Source organism: Lactuca virosa, chromosome 7 (assembly GCF_052849685.1).
Source record: "Lactuca virosa cultivar CGN04683 chromosome 7, Lactuca_virosa_CGN04683_v6, whole genome shotgun sequence".
Taxonomy (NCBI): Eukaryota; Viridiplantae; Streptophyta; class Magnoliopsida; order Asterales; family Asteraceae; genus Lactuca; species Lactuca virosa.
In genome coordinates, this window is record NC_136432.1 from 226,768,738 (window position 1) to 226,794,756 (window position 26,019).

At 32.9% G+C, this 26,019-nt stretch overlaps 1 protein-coding gene across 1 annotated transcript; it reads left to right on the forward strand.

The window, feature by feature from the left end:
• The first annotated feature begins 7,011 nt into the window (after positions 1–7,011).
• Positions 7,012–7,702, forward strand: LOC145127614 (uncharacterized). The gene is made up of 2 exons (XM_079062776.1): positions 7,012–7,213; positions 7,284–7,702. Exons 1-2 carry the CDS (start codon positions 7,012–7,014, stop codon positions 7,700–7,702), a joined length of 621 nt encoding a protein of 206 aa, XP_078918902.1.
• Positions 7,703–26,019: the final 18,317 nt, after the last annotated feature.

Genomic DNA, 26,019 nt, shown 5'->3' on the forward strand with positions numbered 1-26,019 from the left:
ATATTTGGATATCAAAATCAATTTAAGGTTTGGTATTATAAATCATAAGTAAACGAATTTCTACTTTGATTATAAAAAATGGGTTTAGATCATTTTTAGTCACTTAACTTTTGGTTTTGTGCTCATTTGGTCACTTAACTTTTTTTAAGTTTTAAAAGGTCATCAAACTTTTGGCTTTGTGCTAATTTAATCACTTAACTTTTGGTTTGGTCACATTTAGTCACCTAACTTTTAAAATTACGCTCATTTAGTCACTAAACTTTTAATTTTTTTCAAAAGTTTAGTAACTAAATAAGCATAATTTTAAAAGTTAGGTGACTAAATGAGCACAAATCTAAAAGTTAAGTGACCAAATCAAAAGGTAAATGACTAAATTAGCACACATTCAAAAGTTTGATGACCTTTTAAAACTTAAAAAGAGTTAAGTGACCAAATTAACACAAAATCAAAAATTAAGTGACCAAAAATGACCTAAACCCATAAAAAATCATTAATGCTTTTTATGATATGTTGACTTAGTATTATTTTTACATCAAATATCTTGCATGAAAATAGCTATTAGCTGAAAAAAAAAACAATTGTTAAAAGCAATTGAAATTAATAGAAGAATTAGAGTCAGGTGTTTAAATTGTAATAAAATTGTTTTATTGAGTTGGCAATGTATAGGAAATAAGATTAGAGAACCGGAAATGTAAAAAACGATGTATGGGATTTAGAAGTACGAAACGGTGTTTTTGTGCTTAATTTTTAAAATCAATGTTTTTAAACATTTTAAAAATTCTTAAAATTTTATTTTGTATTACCGTATTAGCTTCTTTTTGTATTACATATTTAAGACACAATATTTATTTTAAAAATATACCCATATAATAAAATTGAAATTTAAACAGCTTCAACCTTTCATACTAAAATATCATAATTTTAAACTTTCCTTTTAAAAAGGTTATTTTCATTTACATTTTTTAATAACAATTAACAATCAAACAAAACTTCAATAATTGTTTATGGTGTACTTCATCAATCCATCAAATTAAATCATTACAATTTTTTTAAACAACAAAGCAACAAATTTGATATTTCTTTAAATTCTAATTCTTTTTAATCTTTTATTTGTAAATATTACAAGAATCTAAAAATAAACAATTTTTTTTTAACCCTTCATCGTCCGGCAACCATCAACTTTTCCATCTATATCAAAACTTGTGTATCTCTCAAAATGAAACAATTATTATTCACTATAACAAAACCAATAACCATATCACAACTATTATACAAATGAAACAAAACATAATCATTGACACTGCACCGTATACCACCTCTGTACTGTACGCTTTATCTTTTTTCCTAAGAACAATTCTCTTTTTGTTTCAATATGGATCGAAACTTGGATAGTAAATATACATAAACTTTATTTAACATAGAAAATTATTTAAATTAGGAAAGAGTCATGGAACAAAAGATTTCGTTCCACTAAACTCATTTTATATTTTCCTCCTACGCATGCACATCTCAGGCAGCAAAAATTAAAATCTCATAAAATGCAACCAAGTGCATGAACTGAAACCAAACAAACCCCATACAGATTTATAACCTCTTTCTCATAGATATCAAATGACCACTTTCATCAAGATTCAAAAACTCTTTTTCAATATATATATATATATATATATATATATATATATATATATATATATATATATATATATATATATATATATATATATATATATATATATATATATTAGATTTAACAATGAACACACATCATAAAAACACGTATTTAGATCTATAACACAGAAAAGTCGAACTGTAAATAATAGAAAGAGAAATACAGGGTTAGTAGATCTTGGGTTTGACGTTTTTGTAGATCTAGTGTTTCCAGAGGTGCTCAAAGAGGCTGTGGTTAGAAAATTATCAGCATAGACGGAGGTTTAGATGGTACACAGGTGAACAACTATCGGTTTTCTATAGTAACAGGTGTGGTATATACCGGAAGACGGCGGTGGTGTGTTGTGGTGGAGGAAGTGCTAGATGTGGCTGCCGGTTTTCAACGGAGGGGGTTTAAATAGTTGTGTACGGTGGTGATGGCGAAGCCTGTAAAGAAGGTGGGGCAGGTGATGGCGAAGGCAGCTGTGGTGGAGCTAGTAATGTTGTCTACGATGGTAGAAAAAAAATGAGATGGAGGTGATAGCCGCAGTTACATTTCTAGAGAGAATATTACAGGAAAAGGTTCTAGAGAGAGAAATATATGTATTAAATCAATGGGGAAGTGGTATGATCCGTAATTTATAATTCTAAGAAACATGTGTTTTCTTGTGCATAAAATGTGGTATATTGGGCTTTGAGAGTTGTATATGTAATGCTTTATTTTGATTGGTTGATTTCTGATGACTTGGATCACCAAATACATTCAATTTTGACCATTCAAAAATCATCTAATTCATCTAATGGTTGAGATTCCGCCTACTTAATATTAAGAGTGAAAGTCCAGCTTTTTTTATGTGCCTTTCCAGCTCCTTTTGTTTACGTGTCTACTTTCCAAAAAAATTTCAAAATATGTCAAAACAAATAGGAATACCACTTTCGGAGCCAAATTCATCATGCATTGAACATTAGTACATCATGCTGTACAATTTGTCTTTAAGACAATTTTTTAAGACATGCTAAATTGCATTGTACATCAAGCTTTATAAGTTGTGTTTAAGACTTAAAGATATATGGTTTATAATATATATATATATATATATATATATATATATATATATATATATATATATATATATATATATAATCTTGACCTAAGACCAACTACCCAACCCAACCGATCCTCATAGATCCTAAAGCAACGATTATCTGGAGGAATCACCCAACCTGATGAATCGTTTGAGCAATTGTTTGACTACACAGCTAGGGATCTCCTTGGCCAGTGTAAGTCATATAAGGCAACCAATGTTCCGAGATTTGATAAATACGATATCCCATTTTATCTATATCCATGGGTTATAAGTCTGTGCTAGCAACGTAATTCACTAGACTGCCTAAAATAGTCAAGTGTTGTCATCTACTCTAGTCGATGACCCATACATCATTGCCAGTTTTCTGATATGGACCCACCATTTAAGGTCATCCAAAAAAAGGAGAAACACTCTGCTCTGATCTCACACACCCTACCTCGGTCATGCGACCTAATTGATATCTAACTTAATTTCAACTAAGTGTCCCTTCAAAGTCTTATTCGTAAACCTAAGGAATAACTTATAACTAAAGGCAATCGATTCACAATATAGGTTCTAATTTAATAGTATTATCCTAATTATACAAATAGCATGTAGCACAAATAATACAAGCAAGCATTTAATGTCTCTTATAAATAGTACTTTTACTTTTGATTATGATCTTGATAGAAACTACGCACTCACCTGACAAAAGTGTCTGGTGATTGGTGAAACGGGCAGAGCTTCGCCTTAAACCTTTTCCAAAGACCTAGATATACATAACGCTAAGTCTTAGAGGGTGTTTGTTTTTTCTCTACAGATCTGCGTACTCTCTTCAGTCTGCGAGGCACAAACCACGCGTAGACATAAAGGTTTGCAGTGTGTTTGTTTTTCTGAAGTGCGCAGACATAAAAACGTATGTGCGAGGTCTTCACCACACAGATATGGGTCAGCCTCTTCTAAAGTCTGCGAAGTGCCTTTGACCTAAAAAAACGCGTTTCTTTTGTTTCCGCCTCCATTCGTCCATACCTCCCATCTTCATAGACAGAACCCTCGACAACTCCATCTTCACTCCAGCAACCTTTATCGACCATCACCTTCGATCAGCACCGCCCGTCGCCCTCCTCTCCGATCGTAGGCGTCCAGGCAACATTTTCGATTGCAGCGAACAGCGAGCGAACAGGTTTCTCGTCACCTCCTCTCTCTTTCGATTTCAATTTCAATTCGATTTCTTGTTTGATTCGCATCCTTGTTTCCCCGAAAATATTAATTTTGTTCGGTAGTCTTCATATTCAAATCTTGGAGGTGTATAATTTATCATATATTCTTGTTAAAATTGAAAATACTACCTGTAAACAAATTCCCAGATTTGGTTTATCGCGCCCCTTGATCCTGGAATATCGTGTTCGAAGTTTGCAGATTGGTTTCCAGCAATCTGTCTTCTTGTTTTCTCACACTTGAGGTAAGGAAATCTTCCCTGCAAGCTGTCCTCTTGTTTTCTCACACCTGGGATCTATAATTTCCTTTTATTGGTAGCCAATATACAGAACTCCCAAGCAAAAGATAACATATTCATTTGTTGATTGTGTATGTGTATATGATTGTTGATTGTGTATATGTATATGATTGTTGATTGTGTATATGTATATGATAGTGTATGTGTATATGATTGTTGATTGTGTATATGTATATGATAGAAAGCGTCAAAGCGAGTCATAAGTTTTGTTTATTTGATAGAAGTAAAATGTAAAACTCATGAGATGTTTGGATGTGTTTTGGTACTAATGATTTTGATTTATAAAGTTTTTTAGAAAACTTTGAATTTAAACACTCTAATTCAGGTTATTTATAGTCGAATAAAAAGTTTCACATTATTATGATTGAAAATAAAACAAAATTACAAATTTGCCCATGTGCGTTAATGTAATATTTTATTGGAATTATTTACCCTTTCAATTTCCTAAATAGGTAGCCCTTTTCGATTTGTGGATGATATAATTTGCCTAGAATGTGCTGAAATTAAGTTTTTTCTTGAAATAATGATGTTAGTTATTGACTGTTTATTGTTATTTGGTTTTGAAAATACTCTTTATTGTCTCAAATCGTTATTTTTTTGTTGGAATGTGTATGATATGCAATATCTTATGAAATCATATTTGTCAATTTGTGAATGCTACAATACCTTATATGTCTATGTTATATTGGTTATTAGAAATGGGAGAAAAACAACAATGGACCAATGAGCATTTAAAATGCTTATTGGATACTTGTATTGAAGAAGTAGATAGTGTTGGTAGAAAAGGATTGAGTTTGCAGAAAGATTCATGGATAAGGCTTGGAAGAGTTCTTAAGGAGAAAGTTTGGGTTGAGTTGAGTCAAAAACAAATGAAAAACGCATATGACAATCTGAAAGCCAAATACACAGGATGGGTATATTTAAAAAACAAACTTGTAATATATACAATTCTCAAACAAACACTTTTAATTTAACAGCCGAGGAGTGGGATGATTTTAAGAAGGTATATATACATTATATATATATATATATATATATATATATATATATATATATATATATATATATACACACACACACAGGATGGGTATATTTAAAAAACAAAACTTGTAATATATACAATTCTCAAACAAACACTTTTAATTTAACAGCCGAGGAGTGGGATGATTTTAAGAAGGTATATATATATATATATATATATATATATATATATATATATATATATATATATATATATAACATTTACGTTTGAAGTTGCCAAATATTCTTATACTATTTTTTGTTACATTTGGGTTTAGGGGCATCCGAAGGCTGCTTCATTGAGAACAATTCAACTGCCTTTTCCAGATCTTTGTGCACGTCTTTTTAATGGAAATAGTGCCACCGGTAATTTTAGGAGTTACTCAACCCAATCATCATCAGTAGCTGGAGCATCCTCCTGTCGTGTTCCACCACTTCAGATCACCGCCACCCCTTTTCATGCAATAGATGATGATGGTGATGACACTTCCCATCATGAGCCACCATCTTCTGCTGCTTCACCTTCTAGCGCTTCACCTTCTGCAGCTTCACCTTCTGCTGGTTCACTTTCTGCTGCTTCACCATATACTGGTTCACCATCCGGTAACCCCAACAAAAGGGCTAAACCCTCAACTCCTATAGCTCCTAGTGTCTCACCGTCTGCTTCTTCACCTGATGGAACTTCTATTACTGCTGACGATTTAGCATTTGAAATGAAAAAAGCTCTACAAAGTTTGACTAAAGGGTATACAATTCCTCAATGTTTAGAGAAGTTAGAGGTGCTTCAGTTAGGCCCTACAGATCCTTTACGCTTTGTTGCATATCATATTTTTTGAGGGACCATGAACATGAGAGAAATGTGGATGCATTTTCCCGATGTTCCCGAGATATTACGAGGATGGCTTGAGATGACGGGTACAAGTTTAGGAGTTTTGAAGGATGGAAAGATTGTCCGATGATTTTCTAGTGTTGAAACTATTTGTTAGGTCTTTTTGCCTTTGTTGGAACTATTTTGTTAGATGTTTTTGCCTTTGTTGGAACTATCTTGTTAGGTCTTTTTGCCCTTGTTGGAACTATTTTTTGTTATTTTGCTACTTGGAATATGGTTTATCTAATGTTTTTTTTGTACTTGAAATATGATTAATGTAATGTTTATTTGCTACTTGAAATATGGTTTATGTAATGTTTTTTTGCTACTTGAAATATGATTAATGTAATGTTTTTTAAAGTTCTACTTTGTTGATTTTAGGTTCTTAATGGATCACGATCAAAAGTTACTTCTTATAATTCTTATGTACCTATACATCCGTTATTTTTGGAAGAGGGGTGTGAAACGATTGCGGGAGAATGATTCGGAAATGACGGGACATGAATACACATTAGAGTTATTACATTGTAATCGTTTACAATGTGTTGAAGTACTATGCATGTCCCGTGACTCTTTTGTACGACTATGTGCTCATTTTAGAGCAAATTACTCATTAAAGGACAACAAACATGTATCGGTTGAGGAAAACATGGCTATGTTTTTTATGATGATCGGCCATAATCAACGTTATGTGATTATCAAGCAGAGATTTCAACACTTGAAGCAAACAATTCATAAATTTTTTTATGAAGTGTTGGAAAAAATGATGCTTTTCACACAAGATGTTATAGTACCAACTTCTTTTAATTCGAATCCAAACATTCTAGGACATAATAGGAGGCTACGAAGGGTTTTCAAAGGAGCGGTTGGTGCACTTGATGGCGCTTTGATACATGTTGTTGTCCCTGCTAAGAAACAAGACTTATATAGAAGTAGGGGAAAGGGAGATTGCTACCAAAAACGTATTGGCAATTTGTGACTTCAATATGATTTTTACATTTGTTGTGGCCGGGTGGGAAGGGGTAGCGCATGACTCTAGAATATTATCAGAAGCAGTAGCCGATCCACAAGCATCATTCCCGTTTCCACCACCAGGTAAGTTTTTGTTTTTTTAAATATTTTTATCTTAATTTGAAAATTGATTAGTGTTTTGCATTTTTTACAGACAAATATTATCTTTGTGATGCCGCGAATGCACACACTCGAGGATTTATGGCCCCTTATCGTAATGTGAGGTATTGGCTTGGAGATTTTCGTCAAAAATGTGCATTGGCCAATAAAGAAAAATTTAACCATGGACATGCAAAACTTCGGAATGTCATTGAGCGTGCTTTTGGTGTTTTGAAAGCACGCTTCCCTATATTGAAGAGGATGGCATCATTCCCGTTTGTGACACAAAGAAACATTGCCATGGCATGTTTCGCGCTTAATAATTTTATAAGGGGAGAAGGTCTGAGTGATGAGTATTTCGCACGATACGATGAACCCAATGTCTCGTTTCGAAATAACAATGTGGCCATTGATGATGATGAAGACGGGATTCCAACACATGGTACTGCAGCAGACCGTGAATATATGACTTAGTTACGAGATGAAATTGTTGATCAGTTGATGCACAATATAGATTGAATTGTTTTAAATGAAATTGTTATTGTAAAACAATTTTTTTTATTGTATGACTAATTTAGTTGCATGAATTTTATTTTCAATGTTATAAGACTATTATTATTAAAACGTTAGTGTTGAAAAATCATTTTAAGTTTGTAAAATAATTTTATTTAAAATTCAGTTTATTTTAGCAGCCTGCGGACGTTAAAAAACAAACAGTCTTCTTATTGCAGACTGCAGACGTTTGGTCCACCTTTTCTGCTGCAGAGGCTTGCAGATGTGGTCCGCAGACTGTAGGCATTTTGGCATCAGAAAAACAAACAACACCTTAGTCTATTATGCTAATGTTTAGATTCCTTAATACTCCTAAAGTCTACTTGAAGATCTGAATAAGAAATAACCAAGTAGGATCATATCGGAGATAGGGTCTGTTTGGTATATAGAGTATACTGTTTGGAAATCCCACTTTAAACACCTCGCTAAATCCAACCTAGACATTACTCCCCAAAGTAGATCAAGCAGCATAGCTACTTGGAAACATTGATAAATCTTACTTATAAGTTCCTAGTAGCGACTTATAACAACAATTATAAATTACACGGAAGCAAAGCAAGTGTAGCTCACTTACAGAGTACTATAAACGAGAACCGAGATCTACGCGGGCAGAATACTGACTCGGGACTCCTACTCGAAGGCTACTACTCAGATGAGTACTCAGGGACATCGCAGGGCTTCGTTGTAGAATCGAAACGAGGGAAAAGGGGCTAAGTATCAAAGATTTCATAGCAAAATTCGAATGGATGGTGTGAGAATGGAGGAATGAGTGATCTGCTATTTATAGGCTGAATTCTTGGGATACACATCGTGCATCATAGGAGCACATCGCGCTCTTGGTCGGGACATAGTGATGTGGAGAAATGGCCTGACACGTGTCACAAAGTGTGTGGGTCTACATGGTCTTGTCAGGCGCGCCATGCACCTAAAGTGCACGCGTACCATTTTTCAGATTTTCAAAATTGTGTATCTCTTTCATACGAATTCTGTTTTTGACATTCTTTATATCCCCAAAAATCTCTCTCCGTCGGCTAATTTTGACGTTATATTTTTCACACAAGCTTAGACTGTTAAAGCCTGTATAAAAATCATAACTCTTTCATCCAGTGTCCGTTTTCAAAAGACTTTTTATCGTTGGACTCCTATTAACGAGATTTTCAACTCTTGTTTAGATTATTTTGGCTAAAATTTGACCGATCTAAAATTCGATTTTTGAGGAGAATATTGTTAAACCGAATCTTAGAAAAATCATAATTTCCTCTCGCGAAGTCAAATTTGGACGTTATCTATATGCACGCTCTCAGTTTAATGACTAATACGACTTCCGTTTAGATCAGTAAGGCTAAAAAGTAATTTATCAAAAATCTACTTTTTATGAGACGCAGAGTCATGTCGGTTTAATCGCGAAACTTCGAAGAAGCATAAATCCTTCATATGAAGTCGCATTTAAACGCTCCTTGTATCTCTTGAATCAACTAGGTTAAGGTTATTTTTCCTAATAAATTTTTTATCTTCGAAACATATTTTAATTTTATTTATTTTATTATCAAATACACGTAGTATCCTATATAACATGTAAGCACATAAATATATGAATAATAATTTCTTATTCATTCATATAAAGGTTACAATAGCTGAGCCAAGCGGTTATAGACTATGACCTAATCTAGCAGGAAACACGGGCATTACACACAAATGACAACAAACCTTACAAGACACACAAATTTACATGAAATGACAATTCTTTATACATGAAATAACAATATACTTTCCTAGGGTTAATCTTGCAACATTAACCCGTTAAGACGTTAATGAAACATCACCACATCTGGAAATTAATTCCATTTCAACCAATATAAGAATGCTTCAAACAATTGCATAAATCATGAATTTAGAAGTAGGTTACCAAACTAATAAAATTTGGGATTTATTAGCGTTTCATGAAATTAAGGATTAAAATTTTCCTTTCTCTTGCACTCAATCACTTCCAATAAGAAAACAAGGCAAATATAAGGATTTAGAATCGTCATCACCCAATGCCATCATGGCAATGGTAGTCATTGGCAACAGCCACCACTAGTGGTGGTGCACTTTCGACGTAGAAACAAGAAGAATGGAAAGAATCATGAACAATGGAATACATCTAGATCTAATCCCCATTCACAAACAACCTTGACCAAGCCTTCCTCCCACCTCAAGCCTTCTTTTATCATTGACCGGTTACAGGCCCTAATCGTGGTAGCAGCGTCGATGGTTCTCCAGGGTGGTGGTGGCGCTAGACGACGGCAAAAAAAAAAGATGAACTAGGATTGCAGCTCCATCGTTCTAACGAGAGGGAAGAATGAGAAGAAATGCTTCTCCCGTTGTTCTTCAAAAGCACATGCTCACTTTCACAATTTCACTTGCATGGCAAAAGCAGCCCCTCCACCACAATTTTCCACAAAATAAACTTCAAATGTGACCAAAACAACCCTTCCACACTATAAGATTAACAAATTAAGTCTCCTGGATAATTTCCATGCATTTTTATTAATAAAAACCATCTCGGTCATTTTAAATAATAAAATAAAAAATTTTGAAAACTCGATGCATTACAATCCCCCCCCCCCCGGCTTAAAGACTTCATCCCCGAAGTCACAGGTAGCCAACTACTATGGATAATGTGCCCACTTCTATGTTTCCTGCTCCCAGGTTCCTTAATCGAACAATAATATTAGATGAACCTATGCACCGAGGTCCTAAGTTTCGTCTGTTACGAAACTTAATCACTCATTTCCATGGAGAAATATTCAACAAGATGTAACCCCCGTCTTGAAACTCCAAGTTCGAACACTTTTTGTCGGCGTGGATCACCTTCCGATCATACGCGGTCACCAATCACTTCAGTGCCATATAGATCAGCGCGTTGTCATAAGCACAATTATCCATGCTCCCTAGTATTCGATGACCAAACTCGCCCCAACATATGGGCGTCCTACACTACCTACCATATGATAGTTCAAACAAAGATCTTCTTAATGTTGATGTTTGTTTGATACCTCCAGTATAGGAGCACACTTGACCATTTTATGACAAATGACTCTGACTATCCCGATCAACAGTTAGAACCTCACTAGAAACTCTTTTGCATTAGGCATCCTTATCCAGAAATTCCACTTCTTTTTCCCTATCAATCAACAATATCAATTATATGGACAAGGCGTATCCCCTCCACTAACTAGTGATCCTCCACCAATACATACAGTCCAAACTCTTACTTTGTTTCACTTGCACTCGATGCCTCACATCTTGCATCAAACACGTACCTAACAGTACCCTCACCGACGAATTACCAGACAATCAGACTGACTAATCTAAACATGCATACAATACCTACCAATTATACACTTATATACCATTCCTTTAGCTTGCGGCACCTTGCTGGTCTTGATATCCTCCCAATCGGGCATGTCTGACTCACAACCAACACCTCAATAGGCCTATAGGCATGAAACCATCATCCCACTGACCTGAAGGAACCCAATAATTATCCTACATCTTATAACAATAGTAGCAAATAACAAAATGAAATGTCGAACCCTAGGAACCTAGATCTATCTGGTCTTCGGACCATGCATCGAATCTCGAAGCTATCATCAGACAAGAACAAGCAAAGGGGCCTCACCATGATCCAAAACCAGAGCCTATCCAAATACCTAGTACATGAATTGATGCTGATGAATCAAAATTCCTGACAGACATTTACTCGAATCAAGTTGCACCTGCTTTAGACAATCGAACCTGCGACATTCTTGAATACCTAACAAGTCACATTGATACAATATTCCTGAACCGAATCATCAATCTCTTAAGGTTGTTTTCTTTTCTCTTCCCTACGTGCCTCACTTGAATAGACTAAAGATTTCAAAAATCTACAACTGCTGCCTTAAGTCTACCCCACCATACTAAGGTCTGCACAGTCCCTAAACTGTTACCCGAGATGGGTAACTCTCCCCCACTTAGAATTCGACGAACCTTTGTCGCTTCCCCTTGACTGGTCAAACTCCTAACTATCTTAGTTGGATAGTACAATTTAGATTCTATGTGATTATGTATAATACAAAACTAGGTAGAAATTTCCCTTCACCAAAAGTGTTTGAGTTTCCCAGGGCGAACACATGGAAACTCCCATACAATCGGTACATCCTCAACTGTCTTCTTTTTACATCGTTGTACATATTCATCACGAGTGCTAAATGTCTGACACCATTTTGATTAGCGATATCGCTGATTTCTTGCGACTAGACATATTGTTGTGCCCTTTCTAGAGCATCACCTTGTATCAGTTGTTCTCCCCATTTTAGGTTTGGACTCATACGTGTTGGCGATCACAAACGAACTACGCATCAACCGTGTCCTTGAAATATATATCCATTGTAATACAGTCCCTGCATCACTATCGGAGCCAAGTTGATCGGGTACATTTAACTTCTGAAGGTGGTCTAAAACTCCCCTAAAAACATCATCATCTTGCTAATAGTGAACGATTCTAGTAGGAATCTCGTTCCCAAGTCAAAATTAGTTTAAGCACCCACACACAATACATAAGCAAATAGTCGGTCAAATAACTAATTCCAAGGCTATGGAAACCTACTTGTGCAGCTTCCCAAATATGGTCACACTAAAAATGATACAAAGTCGGCTATATATATACTTGAACATATGTAACTAGGATATGATAACAGAAGTTTAAGGCATAAAAATACATATTGGTGAGGTCTTGAGGTCGTGTCTCCACCTCCTACAAAACCGTATGTGATCAGATATGTGATGTCCCTAACACTAAACGTGTGCAATTATCCTTAATGTGACCACCTTGTGGCAATTTTTCTCCCTCACTTGGGTTTAAAATCATTCATGTTGGCGGTCACAAACTAACTATGTATCAACCATGTCCTTGAAATCTTTCTCCACTGTAATACATAGTCCCCACATCACTATTGGAACCAATTCGATCGGTTACCTTTAACTTCTGAAGGTGGTGCAAAACTCCCCCAACAACATCATCATATTTCTGATACTGAACGATTCTAGGAGGAATCTTGTTCCCAAGTCAAAATTGGTCTAAGTACCCATACATAATAGGCATTGGTAGCACTTCTAGCATCGTGACACGTCATTTGTTTTTTTATTGCGATGTCATCTTTTTGCCTATCATCTCGCTAACACATTTTTCTTAGCATTTCATAGGGAGTGGTACCACCCATAACACTCCTTATTTTTTATTTTCTTTTTCAAACATAAATAAATTATATTTTTTAATACACAAACATTTTATATTAAATAAATTATATTTTTTTAAAACACAAACAATTAATATTAAATAACTTATATTTTTAAAAACACAAAAATTAATATTAAATAAATTATTTTTTTTAAACACAAACACTTCATATTAAATTTAAAAGTTACAATAAATTAAAACCTAAAATACCTAGAAACATAACTTAATAATTCAAACCACGACTTAATACCTAGAAAATGACTTAATACCTAGAAACACGACTTAATCCATAAAAAACACACTTCATAACTAAATCACACTTCATAAAAAAACCACAAATCATACCTAAAGCAACGAGTCTTCCTCCCAAAATTGGCCTTCCAATTCATCTCCCGGTGGCATTTTAAGATCAAGATTGTCAATCGTCTAAAGATGATCGCTCAAATGGTGGCGAAGATCGGCATGGATTACTGCATTGTTGATTATCATCATTCTTTGTATCAATTACTGAACACCATATTCTTGTGGTTGTGTCCCGGGTATGACTTCATTCTCGTTGTACACAAATATCATGTTTCCTTCATGTTTTAGTATCAGATTGTGCAATATGATATGCATATACATCACCTCTATCATAGTAGAAATATCACAAAACAATGATGCTTTGGCTAGTATTTGCCTTGGCAAATATTTTCCAATGCTTTTTAAGTGACCCAAGCGCTCATTCGATATCTTTTCTCGCTTTTTCTTGGACTCTCTTAAATTTGGACCTTTGAGGGTCATCCAGACACGACAAAGTTATAACTAACTCATAAATGTCACGATAGATCCCATCGACAAGATAGTACCCAAATTTTTATTCGGTTGACGAATATGAGGCAGTATCGTCATAGACTTTGTTGAATATTGGTAAGTTATTGAGAATATGAACATCATTAATCGAACCGACACTACCGAAAAAGACATTAAAAAACCACAAATATTGTGAGGCTACATCTTCAAGTACAACCGTAGGATAATGATAATCACCCTTTGTGTATTGTCCATGATATGCATTTGGACACAAATTCCATCTCCAATGCATGCAATCTAAACTTCCTAACATCCCGGTAAAATATGTACATTTGCATGATGAGCATACAACTTTTGTATGTCAATGGAAGTAGGATGACGTAAATATTGTGGACCGTACAAAGGAATGATAGATCTTCAAATTTCGTGAATAGTTTTTCGTGTGTTACGTGCAGACATCGTAAAACTCTTGTCTACTACATCAGGGGGTGTCATATGCTAACATACGAAATACAACAGTACATTTCTGAATTGGATCAAAGCCTAATGTACCTCTTGCGTTTGGATATTGCTGCATATACTCAGGTGTTTGACTCACACCTTCGACAATACACATAAATAAATCTTTAAGCATTTGGAACCGTCGATGGATATAATATCCTTGAAAGAGAGCATGTTCGTCAAAATAATTATGCATGAGACTTTCGTGGGCAGTTGCACGTTGTCTTTGGTTATATCTTCTTCGTTTACGTTTCACAATCATCGCTTCATGGCTGTTAACATGTTGTTCTAGCACATTACGTATGAAGATGACTGACTGTATTATTCTATCAAGAGCATCATCCTATGAGGATGACAATGATGATGAATACGACATTTTTTTTATAAATTGATGGAGTTGTTTGGGAGATGTATTGTGATGTGCATGTGTTGAAAATAAAGGTGAACGGTTATTTATATTAATTGGATTAAAAATTGAAATTTTAAAATTTTAAGATAAAAACATATAGTTTTTTAATAAAAACGTGTACATCTTTTTTTAAAAATGGTCAATTTGTGGTTTGAATTCGATCAAACGAATCTCTCTCTCTCTCTAGCGAATTGATGGTGATGAACCCCTAACTCAAGCCTGAGGGCGTTTAGCGACCCCAACGAGCTCTAGCAAGCGATGCATAGTGCCCCATTTCTATCAACCTAAAAACACGGTTCCTAACAAGAAGGATATCAATTACGATTTACGACACACCTATATATTTGTTTATATGAAAATATCTTCTTCCAATGCATTCGATGTTACTTTCTATTGCACATTAAAAATCGACGTACTCATAGTGTCAAAATTTCACTTTTGTTAGGTGTTATAATTTTTCCAATGCACTCAATATTACTTCCTATTGCACATAAAAAATTGACGTACTCAATGGTGTCCAAATTTCACTCTTTTTAGGTGTTATAATCGAGCATACAAAATACTAGGTAATGAACATAATAACATGTTGTAATTTAAGTTGTAATTATATTTCACTTTTGACTCGAGATTTATATGTACTTGATGGTCCCTATGATTTGGGGTAATTTGCACGTTTGGTCCCTAACTTATTTTTTTAATTCGGAAGGCGCCTACTGTTTGTTTTTGTTGCACGTTTGGTCCTTGTCTTACCAAAAAAAAACTATTTGTCCTTGATTTTTTAATTTATTTAAATAAACATACCCCAACCAACTTCCACCTCGCCTCATCTTACCTTACCTATCCTATCTTATATGAATAAATTAAAAAATCAAGGGCAAAATAGTATTTTTATGTAAGATAGGGACCGAACGCGCAACAAAAACAGACTGTAGGGACCTTCCGAGTTAAAAAAATAAGTTAGGGACCAAACGTACAAATTACCCCAAACAATAGGGACCATTCGTATAATTTACTCTATGTAATTCTACTTCATATTCATGTTACAAGTTATCCAAAATTCTAAGTGTATCTTATAAAAATCAATAATATTTAATTTAGTTGTTAGAAATGTTATAAAATTTATTTAGGTATAAGGAAATGAATTATTCATTAAAATGACCATATAAAAGGGTAATATGCCACAAGAAATCCATATTTTTCCACACTTAAAGCACATTGGCCACAAATATTGAAAAAGATGGCCGCTATCCGTGAGCAGGTTTTTTCTTACACAAAACACTGGAGATAAATGTTTGGGAGTACAATTTATTTTTCGCAAAGAATATCTAAGATAGATTCAGCGTACCCACAAACTAATGCTCGATATCTTCACGAGTATTAATGTTTTACTTCTTCCTGGCATACAGTTCAACCATGCAGACTTGCAATCATAACTTATTATCGCTGAAGACATAAGGCAACATATTTAGGTATATTTAGTTGCAATGTGATTTTTGGGTCGTTCACATTGTTGGTCATTCATTAGGATCTAGATTTGATTTTTTTTATATAACACATGAGTATGTCATTCTTAAGTTGATATCGATTTGTTGGTGATCTCCCTACCCATCTTACAATTACTATATGTGTTTAATATGAAGACTAAAGTAGACGAAGTCAAACAAACAACTTATAATGAATTTCAAACGAGAGTGATGAAAAGGAAAAATCATTTATAATGCAAAAGAAAGTTAACATGCATCATTAAGGATTAATACATCCTTTGCTGCAAAATACGGACCACAATCACCTGCTCGAACAAAAGAGTACACGCATGACTTTCAATCCTTAATGTTGCAAGCTAAGTCTAATAAGCAGGATTGATGATAGATTATCCTAAAACAATTTAGAAGTGCTCTATCTAGTATAAGGCATGACTTTTCTTCAATGAGATGATATTTTGAAAACTAACAATTTTCATCTTTCTCTTAGCTTAGAAACGATAACATTAATTTAAAAACCATAAATTCGTAGCAACTACTTTCACCTCTCAATTATTTCGGCATGAATATTTTCCCAATATTAGAGATAAGGACGAAACATAAATTAAAAATAAAATATAATTTTAGTAACAAGTGATGTACGATGTTTGTACGATGTTGCTCATGATCTGAATAACATATATGAATTTCAAATCAAAATATTGTTTGTCAACCTATATGACTGAATAAACCATATCAAGAAAATCATATCACCACATCAACAGCAAGTGGGTAAGTGGCAAGTGGGTAACTATAAATCATATGATAATGTCCACCATTAGGAAAAATCGTTCTTTCCTCAAAGATAATATTTCCACTGTGACAAAATCATGCATAAAATGGTCGTTATAATCTCAAAATCATTTAGTGAACTTTGAAAAGATAACATTAATTTAAATATATAAATTCATAACAAAAACTCAGCAAACTAACTAAACCAACTGAATACTCGAAAACATGCATAAAACGGTCGACTTATAATCCGTATGATTTGTTTGTATTCTTGTTCAGTCATAATTGGTTGAAAACATATAGTATGCACACAATAATCGAAATAGATTATCACAAGTATTTGTTAATTAACAAAACTCAATAAAAATTTATAATTTGAAAAAAAACAAAAAAAAAACTCATTGAATAGTTTTTTCATTTTTCAAGAGCTTTTTACTTTGTTTTTTTTTAAATACTCATCAAAAACTTCTAAAAATGCCCATATAAGGGAGCTCTTGGGACTTTGAGAGGGCATTAAGAGGAATGCAACATACTTTAAAGTAATATTAAGTGAAATATTGACCCACCAAGATTATACTCTAAATACCAAAGTACAAACTAAAGATGTTAGCAATTGGATTACTATGTAAAACAAGTAAACAACATACGAATGGAGACAACTGTAGTGAATGTAATTAACATTTAGATGTTTCAAGCAATTTACTTTGATATGATACGTAAAATATGAAGTATCACTGTGTTCATCATCAACATTTCTAATAACATATTTGTGTGAGAGAAAAAAACAATATGAGTGTATCCAATATTTCTTTGCTTAGATTAAATATAAATAGTCTAAACTTTAACATTCATCACGAATTCCCAATCACAATTCACAGTGCTCTCTACACAGATTGGACATTCAATTGAATCGCGGATTTAATAAATATCGTGTATGGAAGAAAAGCATTTACTTGAGAACCGAATCCTTGTGTTTGCGACCCTTCAATCATGAGGTTTATAGTTATTTTTGGATATATAAGAGATAAAAGAAAAGGGTTATGTGTATCATCGATATGATATTTTAGTGAATTAGTCTAACGAAATACCTTTTGTATAACGTAATTTATGTTTTGGATCATATTCTCAAAGCAACAAAATTAGAAAATACTATCTTCTTTTCTTTTCTTAAAAGCATAGTGCTTACACTCATTTACTTTATATGGACCATCTATTTTATTCTTATATACTCTTTTGTTCACCTATTATTCCACTATTATTGTGTTATTGGTTAACTAATCTAGACACCATCCTAAAAGTAATTTTTTCGTTAAAAAATTGAATAGTTTGTCTTCATAACATTCATTTTATAAAAACTAAAAATAAAATACCAAATTATTGACATTCAACGTTTCCTACTCCTAATTAAGGTAGACTTGCTTTGGACATGTGCGAGTGTACGAGCATACATGAACCGTTTTGTTCAAGGGGTATATATATATATATATATATATATATATATATATATATATATATATATATATATATATATATATATATATATATATATATATATATATATATATATATATATATATAACCCGTGAGACCACTTATAAAATTAATTAAATTTTCATGTTAAAAACAAATTATAAATCAATTATTTTAAATAAATTATTAGTTAAGAGATATTTTTTTTAATTATATAAAATTATAGTTGTTAATTTAAACAAATACGTCAAGTTTTATCACATTAAAATCTCTATTAATTTTATTTTATTTTTTATTCTAATATTATTAATTTAATATAATTAAAATGAAAAATTTTAAATTTTGAAATTTAAAATGGAGAATCAGTTATTAATTTAATGTAATTAGAATGTGAAATTTAAATTTTGAAATTTGAAATGGATAATTAATAGGTTGACAAGTGGCATGATATGTTACACATAATATTAATGAGGAGTTTTAATATTATAACACTTGTCAATAGGAGAATAAACCTATTCATTTATTAGAATGTGGATATATATATATATATATATATATATATATATATATATATATATATATATATATATATATATATATATATATATATATATATATATATATATATATATATATATATATATATGTAGAAGTTCATCTCAGACCAAGCTAATTTTGTGAGACAATGAGACCAAATTATATCCCTTGATGATATATGATCTTGTGGTTCAAGAAAACCTTGATTAAGGTGTGTAATTAAGTACTTTGGGGCATTTTAGTCATTGTTCTAATCTTAATAATCACCACTGGTTTTTCTCACATTCCCTAATCAACGTAACAAAGAAGTTGTCCCCTTTGTCGTCTGATGATTTCTCAATCACAACCAAATTTTATCAATCCTTCATAGAAAGTTGTCTCTTTCATCTAAATGGAATCATAACTAAAAGTATGATATTCAACAACTTCAAGCTTCAATTTTAAGTTCTGATCAACGATTTTTAGTCATTCATCAACATCTGTAATCGATCATCAACTATATCGATTTCCATCAGATTGATGATTCGAGTTTTACCATCAAATCAGGTGTTTTAGCAATTTAACTTCATCTTAGATCTATTATCATTCCAGGTATTTGATTTCAGCCATCGATTATCAATTTCAAGCTTTTGGTTTTTTCTGCTAATGAAGATAAGCAAGCAAAAACAACGTATCTTCGAGTTATTTTGTGCTCATTCTATAAAATCAATGAGGTTTGTACATAACTATTATTGTTATTAAGCCAATTCTCTTAAATTATACATGCACTCTAACTGTTTGATGAATGTCCTGAAAGAATAAAAAGTCTATTGTAGAGTCTAATATATCACTCCTTCCTTACGACCCTTAAACTTTGTTACTATTTAATGATATTGACCCCAAATTCCAAGATGATTTTTCTTAACTTAATGATGACTGGTGTACTTCTTCTTTTTTTCAATGATTGAAGGGCATACAACTGTTTATCGATGCAAACTTTCAGTGTATATGTTGGAAGAAGCATATCATCCATATCTTGCCACCATTAATTAATGATCAGAACTTCAAGAAGTATATTGACATGTTGGTTTCAATGGTTCTTGTTCCATACAAAGTTAAAGTGGCTAATAAGATGATGGTGACGAGGACTTGGTTCATCATCAGAATCGAAATCCGTAATGAAGATGTTGGATTAATTTACTCCCAGCACTCTCCTTATTTCTTTCTTGATGAAATTGTTCTCCACATTTGTGCAACTTTAAACGTTGTTATTGTAGCAAATATATATATCCCAATACCCATCAAATCCATTTCACAGTGTACAGTGTTACATATAGTTATGAAATTAGCTAAAACTTTCATGTTTTCTATCATTACAACTTTTTAGGTAAGTCTTGAATGGAACTGTAGAGAATTTGACTTGATAATAATTTCCTGGAGAGACTCATTTTATGTAGTGGGATGATGTAAATTTTTTTATATTTTTCTTTGTTTGGTTTCAACTGATGTATTTGAGGTAATTGAATAAAACGATAACACTATATTCTAATTTTTATTTTTACATTGGTACTTGCAAATAAATTGTGCATTAGTTTCATTTTCTTACATATGTATTGTTATATTCTAGTTTGATATTTGATGTTCATATAATCATTTAGCGTTATATTCTATTTAGAATGTTTTATAGATACAGACAACCTATACATTATTCTATAAGAATATTAAGTTGTAACTTGAATATAGACAACCTAATTAAATTATTCTGTTAGAATGTCATGTAAATTCAGAATATTACATATAATATTAGAATCTTATGTAATATAAGTTTATTTTATATGTTATAACACAATTTAGAATATTACACTTTAATATCAAAATATTCCGTACAACATAATTTTAGAATACTGCGCTTAAATTTTATAATATTACACATAATTTTATAATATTACATATTAACAACACATTATAAAAATATTGAATATTTTGAGTAGCTAGATTAATATTATATCATTGAGTATTAAAAAAGCAAAAATTTAATTAGGCATTTTTGTATTAGAATATCTTGCATATAACTTATACTGTCATAGAATATTATTCTATTAAAATATTCTACATGTAGATTATAAAAACATACAATATATTACTTTAGTGGAAAACCTATAACATTATTCTATTAGAATATTATATATACATAATCGTATTAGAATGTTCTACGTATACATATTATTTTCATGTAAATAAATGAACTTATTTAACAAAAAACCTAGAACTTTATTTTATTAGATTATAAATATCATACATCATAAACTACAACATTCTAATCACTTTAAACATCTCATACACTCTATTTATAAAATTTATCTTGAATAGTGACTTAAATTCTAAAAAAGACATAAACATCAATTGACGATAACAAACAACATATAAAATTATTATATTAGATTATTATACATATACTTATTATTACATAAAACATACAATATTATTATTGATAGAATATTTTACATAGAGAATTTAATTTTAAACTTGTCTAATATGTGAAAAATATTACTACCATTACACGACATAAACTATTAATTCTAAAAAATACATAAACATCAATTGACGATAACGAACAACGCATAAAATTATTCCATTAGAATATTATACATATACTTATTATAACATAAAACATACAAATATTATTCTAATAGAATATTTTTACATAAAGACTTTAATTTTAAACTTGTCTAATGTAACACTAGTCAAAATAGGTCAATAGACAATCACATGTGGTTATGCCAATCATGTAATGTGATTTTATTAAACTAGTAATGTGATAAGAGTGCTATGTAGTTCATGATAAATTCTAATACAAATATGAACTTTCTTTATGATACAACTCAAAGTATACGTCCATACGATTCCAAAAATATAGAGAATGTCTGAATCTGACTTCGTATGAAGAAGTTATGATAAACCAAACACTATAAATCTCTATAATAAGAGGAATTTAAAATAGACTTAGATTTAGCTATTGGAGTCTAAAAGAGAGTTGTAGTACTTGTAAATACCTACGCGTGCATATAAAGAACGTCAAAAACAGAGTTCGTATGTGAAAGTTACGACCTTCTGAAGATTCAGCTGTCAGTAACCCTAATCTGACTGAGCTCACGACGTGAGCACAGAACTCACGACGTGAGGAGTCATTTATCCACATCTCGGAATCTTAAAGGTGTGTGACGAGGCTGCGAGGGGATAAGGTCCAAACTCACGACGTGAGCAAGGATATCTCACGACATAAGAAGTCACATGGCCACCTTCCGAAGCTAGGGACGCAAATGGCAAGTCTACGGGGATAAGATCCAAACTCACGACGTGAGCCTTATAAAACTCACGACGTGAGGGTCCAAAATCCTTATTATAAATAGCAGGTCCGACTTCATCCATTCTTACACCTAAACTTCCTTCTCCTCTCTCCTTTGCTGAGGCCATCTTGCATCCCAAGCCCCGACGACCTTGTACGCTGACCGTTTCTGCTTAGATTACATAAAATCACGCTACTAGGGTGAGTTTCACGGCCCCACTTTCTAATATTTCGGGGGAAAACACATTCTAAATATTATATATACGTTATTATTATGTCTATATGATAATATATAGTTATATTAGTCGGGTATAGTTGTTCTAAATATAATATTTTGAATATATACAACTATTATCAACCTGTCGGCATGTTATTTTACTGATGTAAATCTTGAGTTATACTTAGGATTCTATATATATATATATATATATATATATATATATATATATATATATATATATATATATATATATATATGTTGTGTGCGATATAGTTCCGAAGTTATATTCGGAAGTTCTATATGTTAAGTTATAAAGTATGTTGCTATTATTGGTTTTATGTCAAGATAAAACTTGGTATGTTATATATTGTTATTGATAGTTTTATGTCAAGATAAAACTAGGAACGTTATATGTTGTTATTATTGGTTTTAGGTCAAGATAAAACCTGGTTTTACTTCAAGATATAGTTGTTATACTGCCTAAATGTTATGAAGTTATAAATATTGTTTAAAAGCATAGTCTAGTAACTTAGGGTTTTAGACATGAAAATGCCTTTTTTGTTAGAGCTATAGGAAGTCGTCGAAATCTACATGAGTAATTGTATTCATCAACTAAGATTGGGGATCTTAGCGGAAATCCTCTGAACTGTAACCGTTAATCCCGTGTGAGCGAGGAAGTTGTGTATAATTAGTATACGGGTTGACCACCCCACTTGTGACTGTTAGCTACAGTCAACCAAAAGCGAGCGATGAACTATCCTTTTACTTGTTATTGTTCCGGCGTCGATGAAGCGTACGGTGTTGTTCTCATGGTAAATCATGAGTGTGTTTGTTTCTCATGGTAAATCATGAGTGTATTTTATCAGAGGTATTATGTCACAGCCGCGGTTACAGGCTCATGATAGCAAATTGTTAGAAGCATTATACTTTGTCGTATACAAGTATTAATGTTAAGTATAAGTTTCCCCCTACTTATACCTTAGGTTTAAGGAATGTTTAGGTATAACACTTAATTGATAAGTAAACTATTATACCTGATATACCTACTAAATGTTGGAGAGCCAAAATGATACTTTCAAAACTATACTTTTGAACGTGGAAAAAATGTATTATTTATGGAGTCAAAACCTATGGACTCACCAACTTTATGTTGACGTATTTTAAAATGCATGTGTTTTCAGAAACTTGAAAAACGGGTATGTATTCGAACAGAAGAAATCTTACTATTACCTTTCTGTTCATTAAGAAGTATGCCATAGTCGGATATTATGTAATAGGTTCTAGAAAAACAGTTATGTAACTTTCAATTATCAATAAAGGTATGTATTTTCTTAGTACTGTTCAATGTATGTTATATAACTGTGATACGAAGAATGACGTTACACTACCCGGTGTTTCCGCCGATGGCTGGGTGTGTGACAGAAGTTGGTATCAGAGCTATTAACTATAGTGAACTAGTACTTTCTTAGGAAAGCACGACTATAGTTTAGGGCTTACTCTATTAGGTTTAGGTATATCCCTTAGCCTACAATAAAAAGTATTATTAATTATTCTACTGAAGGACTACTGACGGGAGCGGTGTCAAGGATAGACATGTCGATTTGGGTTGCTGGATTCCAGAACGGCTATATGCTAAACTGATCCTGCCCTTTCGACTGTCCTAACTGGCCGGAGCCTTATCAGATAGACCTGAAGTAACAAACAATAGTTAAAGCGTGAATACAATAAATAAGAATATAGAGTCATATATAAAGACTCAGACCCGCGATGAGAATACACCTTAATACCCGGAATGTTTTTGATCTCAAGGATTTAGATCAAATATTCCAACTAAAGTTTATATGTGCGTATATCCTATCACAATTAGGTGTAGGTGCGCAACTACATTTTATTATGATCAGATCATATGAACTATTTAATTTCGGAGTAATATTTGATAGACTAAAACTCTTGGTGATCCAAAACGTATAGGAATTCGACATGGCACATTCACGAGAATGGATAATCATCGAGGATACGGATGAAGAAGATGAAGTTTCATTCCCCATGATGGTAGGCGATCCTTACTACCCAATAAATCCAACCACCTTTCATCCAATACCTTCTGACGATGGAGCACCTTTACCCTCCAACGAATGGGAAGAGAGTGAACCAATGGAAGAAAGCGAATCCATGGAGGAGACAGAGTCGGTGGCATCATCTTTACCACCACTGAACACTCTTTACCGTAAAGTTCCAGGAGGAGTAAAAATGAAACGCACGGCACGTAAATCCATACCGATATGGCAAAAGATTAAGAAGAGTCAGAAGGCGACATCTTCAGGATGTCATATAGTTCAAGATGAACCTACACGGATCGCACAAACCGTTGATAGGTGGGTGGCGGAAGTAAGAGCTGCTAAGATGTATGAGACTGGTCAATCATCTCGACCACATCTCCCACATTCTTATAAAGATAACACTTTATCTCAATTGTTTGAGAAAAGTGTGAAAATTAAAGATAAGATGGAAATTGTAGAAGGAAGGGCTACTCATCTCTCTGGAAGAGTACGAAGGCTAGAAGGGCTACCCAATGAAGAATGCACGGGAAGTCTTGAGCAGAGAACTCAAGCACTTGAGGAGCAAGTGGTTAATGTCACTGACGTGCTAGGTCATCATTTAGGTTTCTGGTAGATAAGCTAAAACTAGTGGTTGTGTAAATAGAGAAATCAGACTAGTTAAGGCGAAAGGAGGAAAGTTTATAGCAAGGATGTAGAAAACCTTGCAAATTTTGCAATGTTTATAGAAACTTTTCTCTTATAAACCTAAATAAACTGATGTAACAGCTGGTAATAATATGAAGCATATATTACAGTAATCATTGTGTTGTCCATTATATTTTACACTTTGAAGAATAATTGAAGTATTTAGTACTCGTGTATTAAATAATTAAGAAAACTTATAAAATTCTTATTATTTTAGGAACTAAAACAAAATGCCTAGAAGGAGTAATCGACTAAACCCTAACCGACCATCAGCACCACAACAACCACCAGAACCGAACCCCCCAATAGGTACAACACAACTGGAAGAAATCATAGCTCAAAGAATTGTTGCGGCTCTATCTAATGTCACAAGAAATGGAGTTAGAAATGAAGGCCATGTAGGGACCGCTAGAACGTTTACCTACAAAGATTTTATGAATTGCAGGCGAAAAAGCTTTCATGGAAATGAAGTGGTGGTTAATTTAACGAGGTGGATAGAAAAGACAGAGTCCGTCTTTCAAATAAGCTTCTGTCCAGATGATTGTAAAGTACGATTTGCAGCATGTACTTTCGCTGATGCAGCACTCACATGGTGGAACAACCATATGAATACAATGGGAATTGATACTGCAAATTCCATGAAATGGGAGGAGCTAAAAATGATGCTAGTGGAGGAGTATTATCCTAGGGAGGAGATACATAAACTGGAACAAGAATTATGGACCC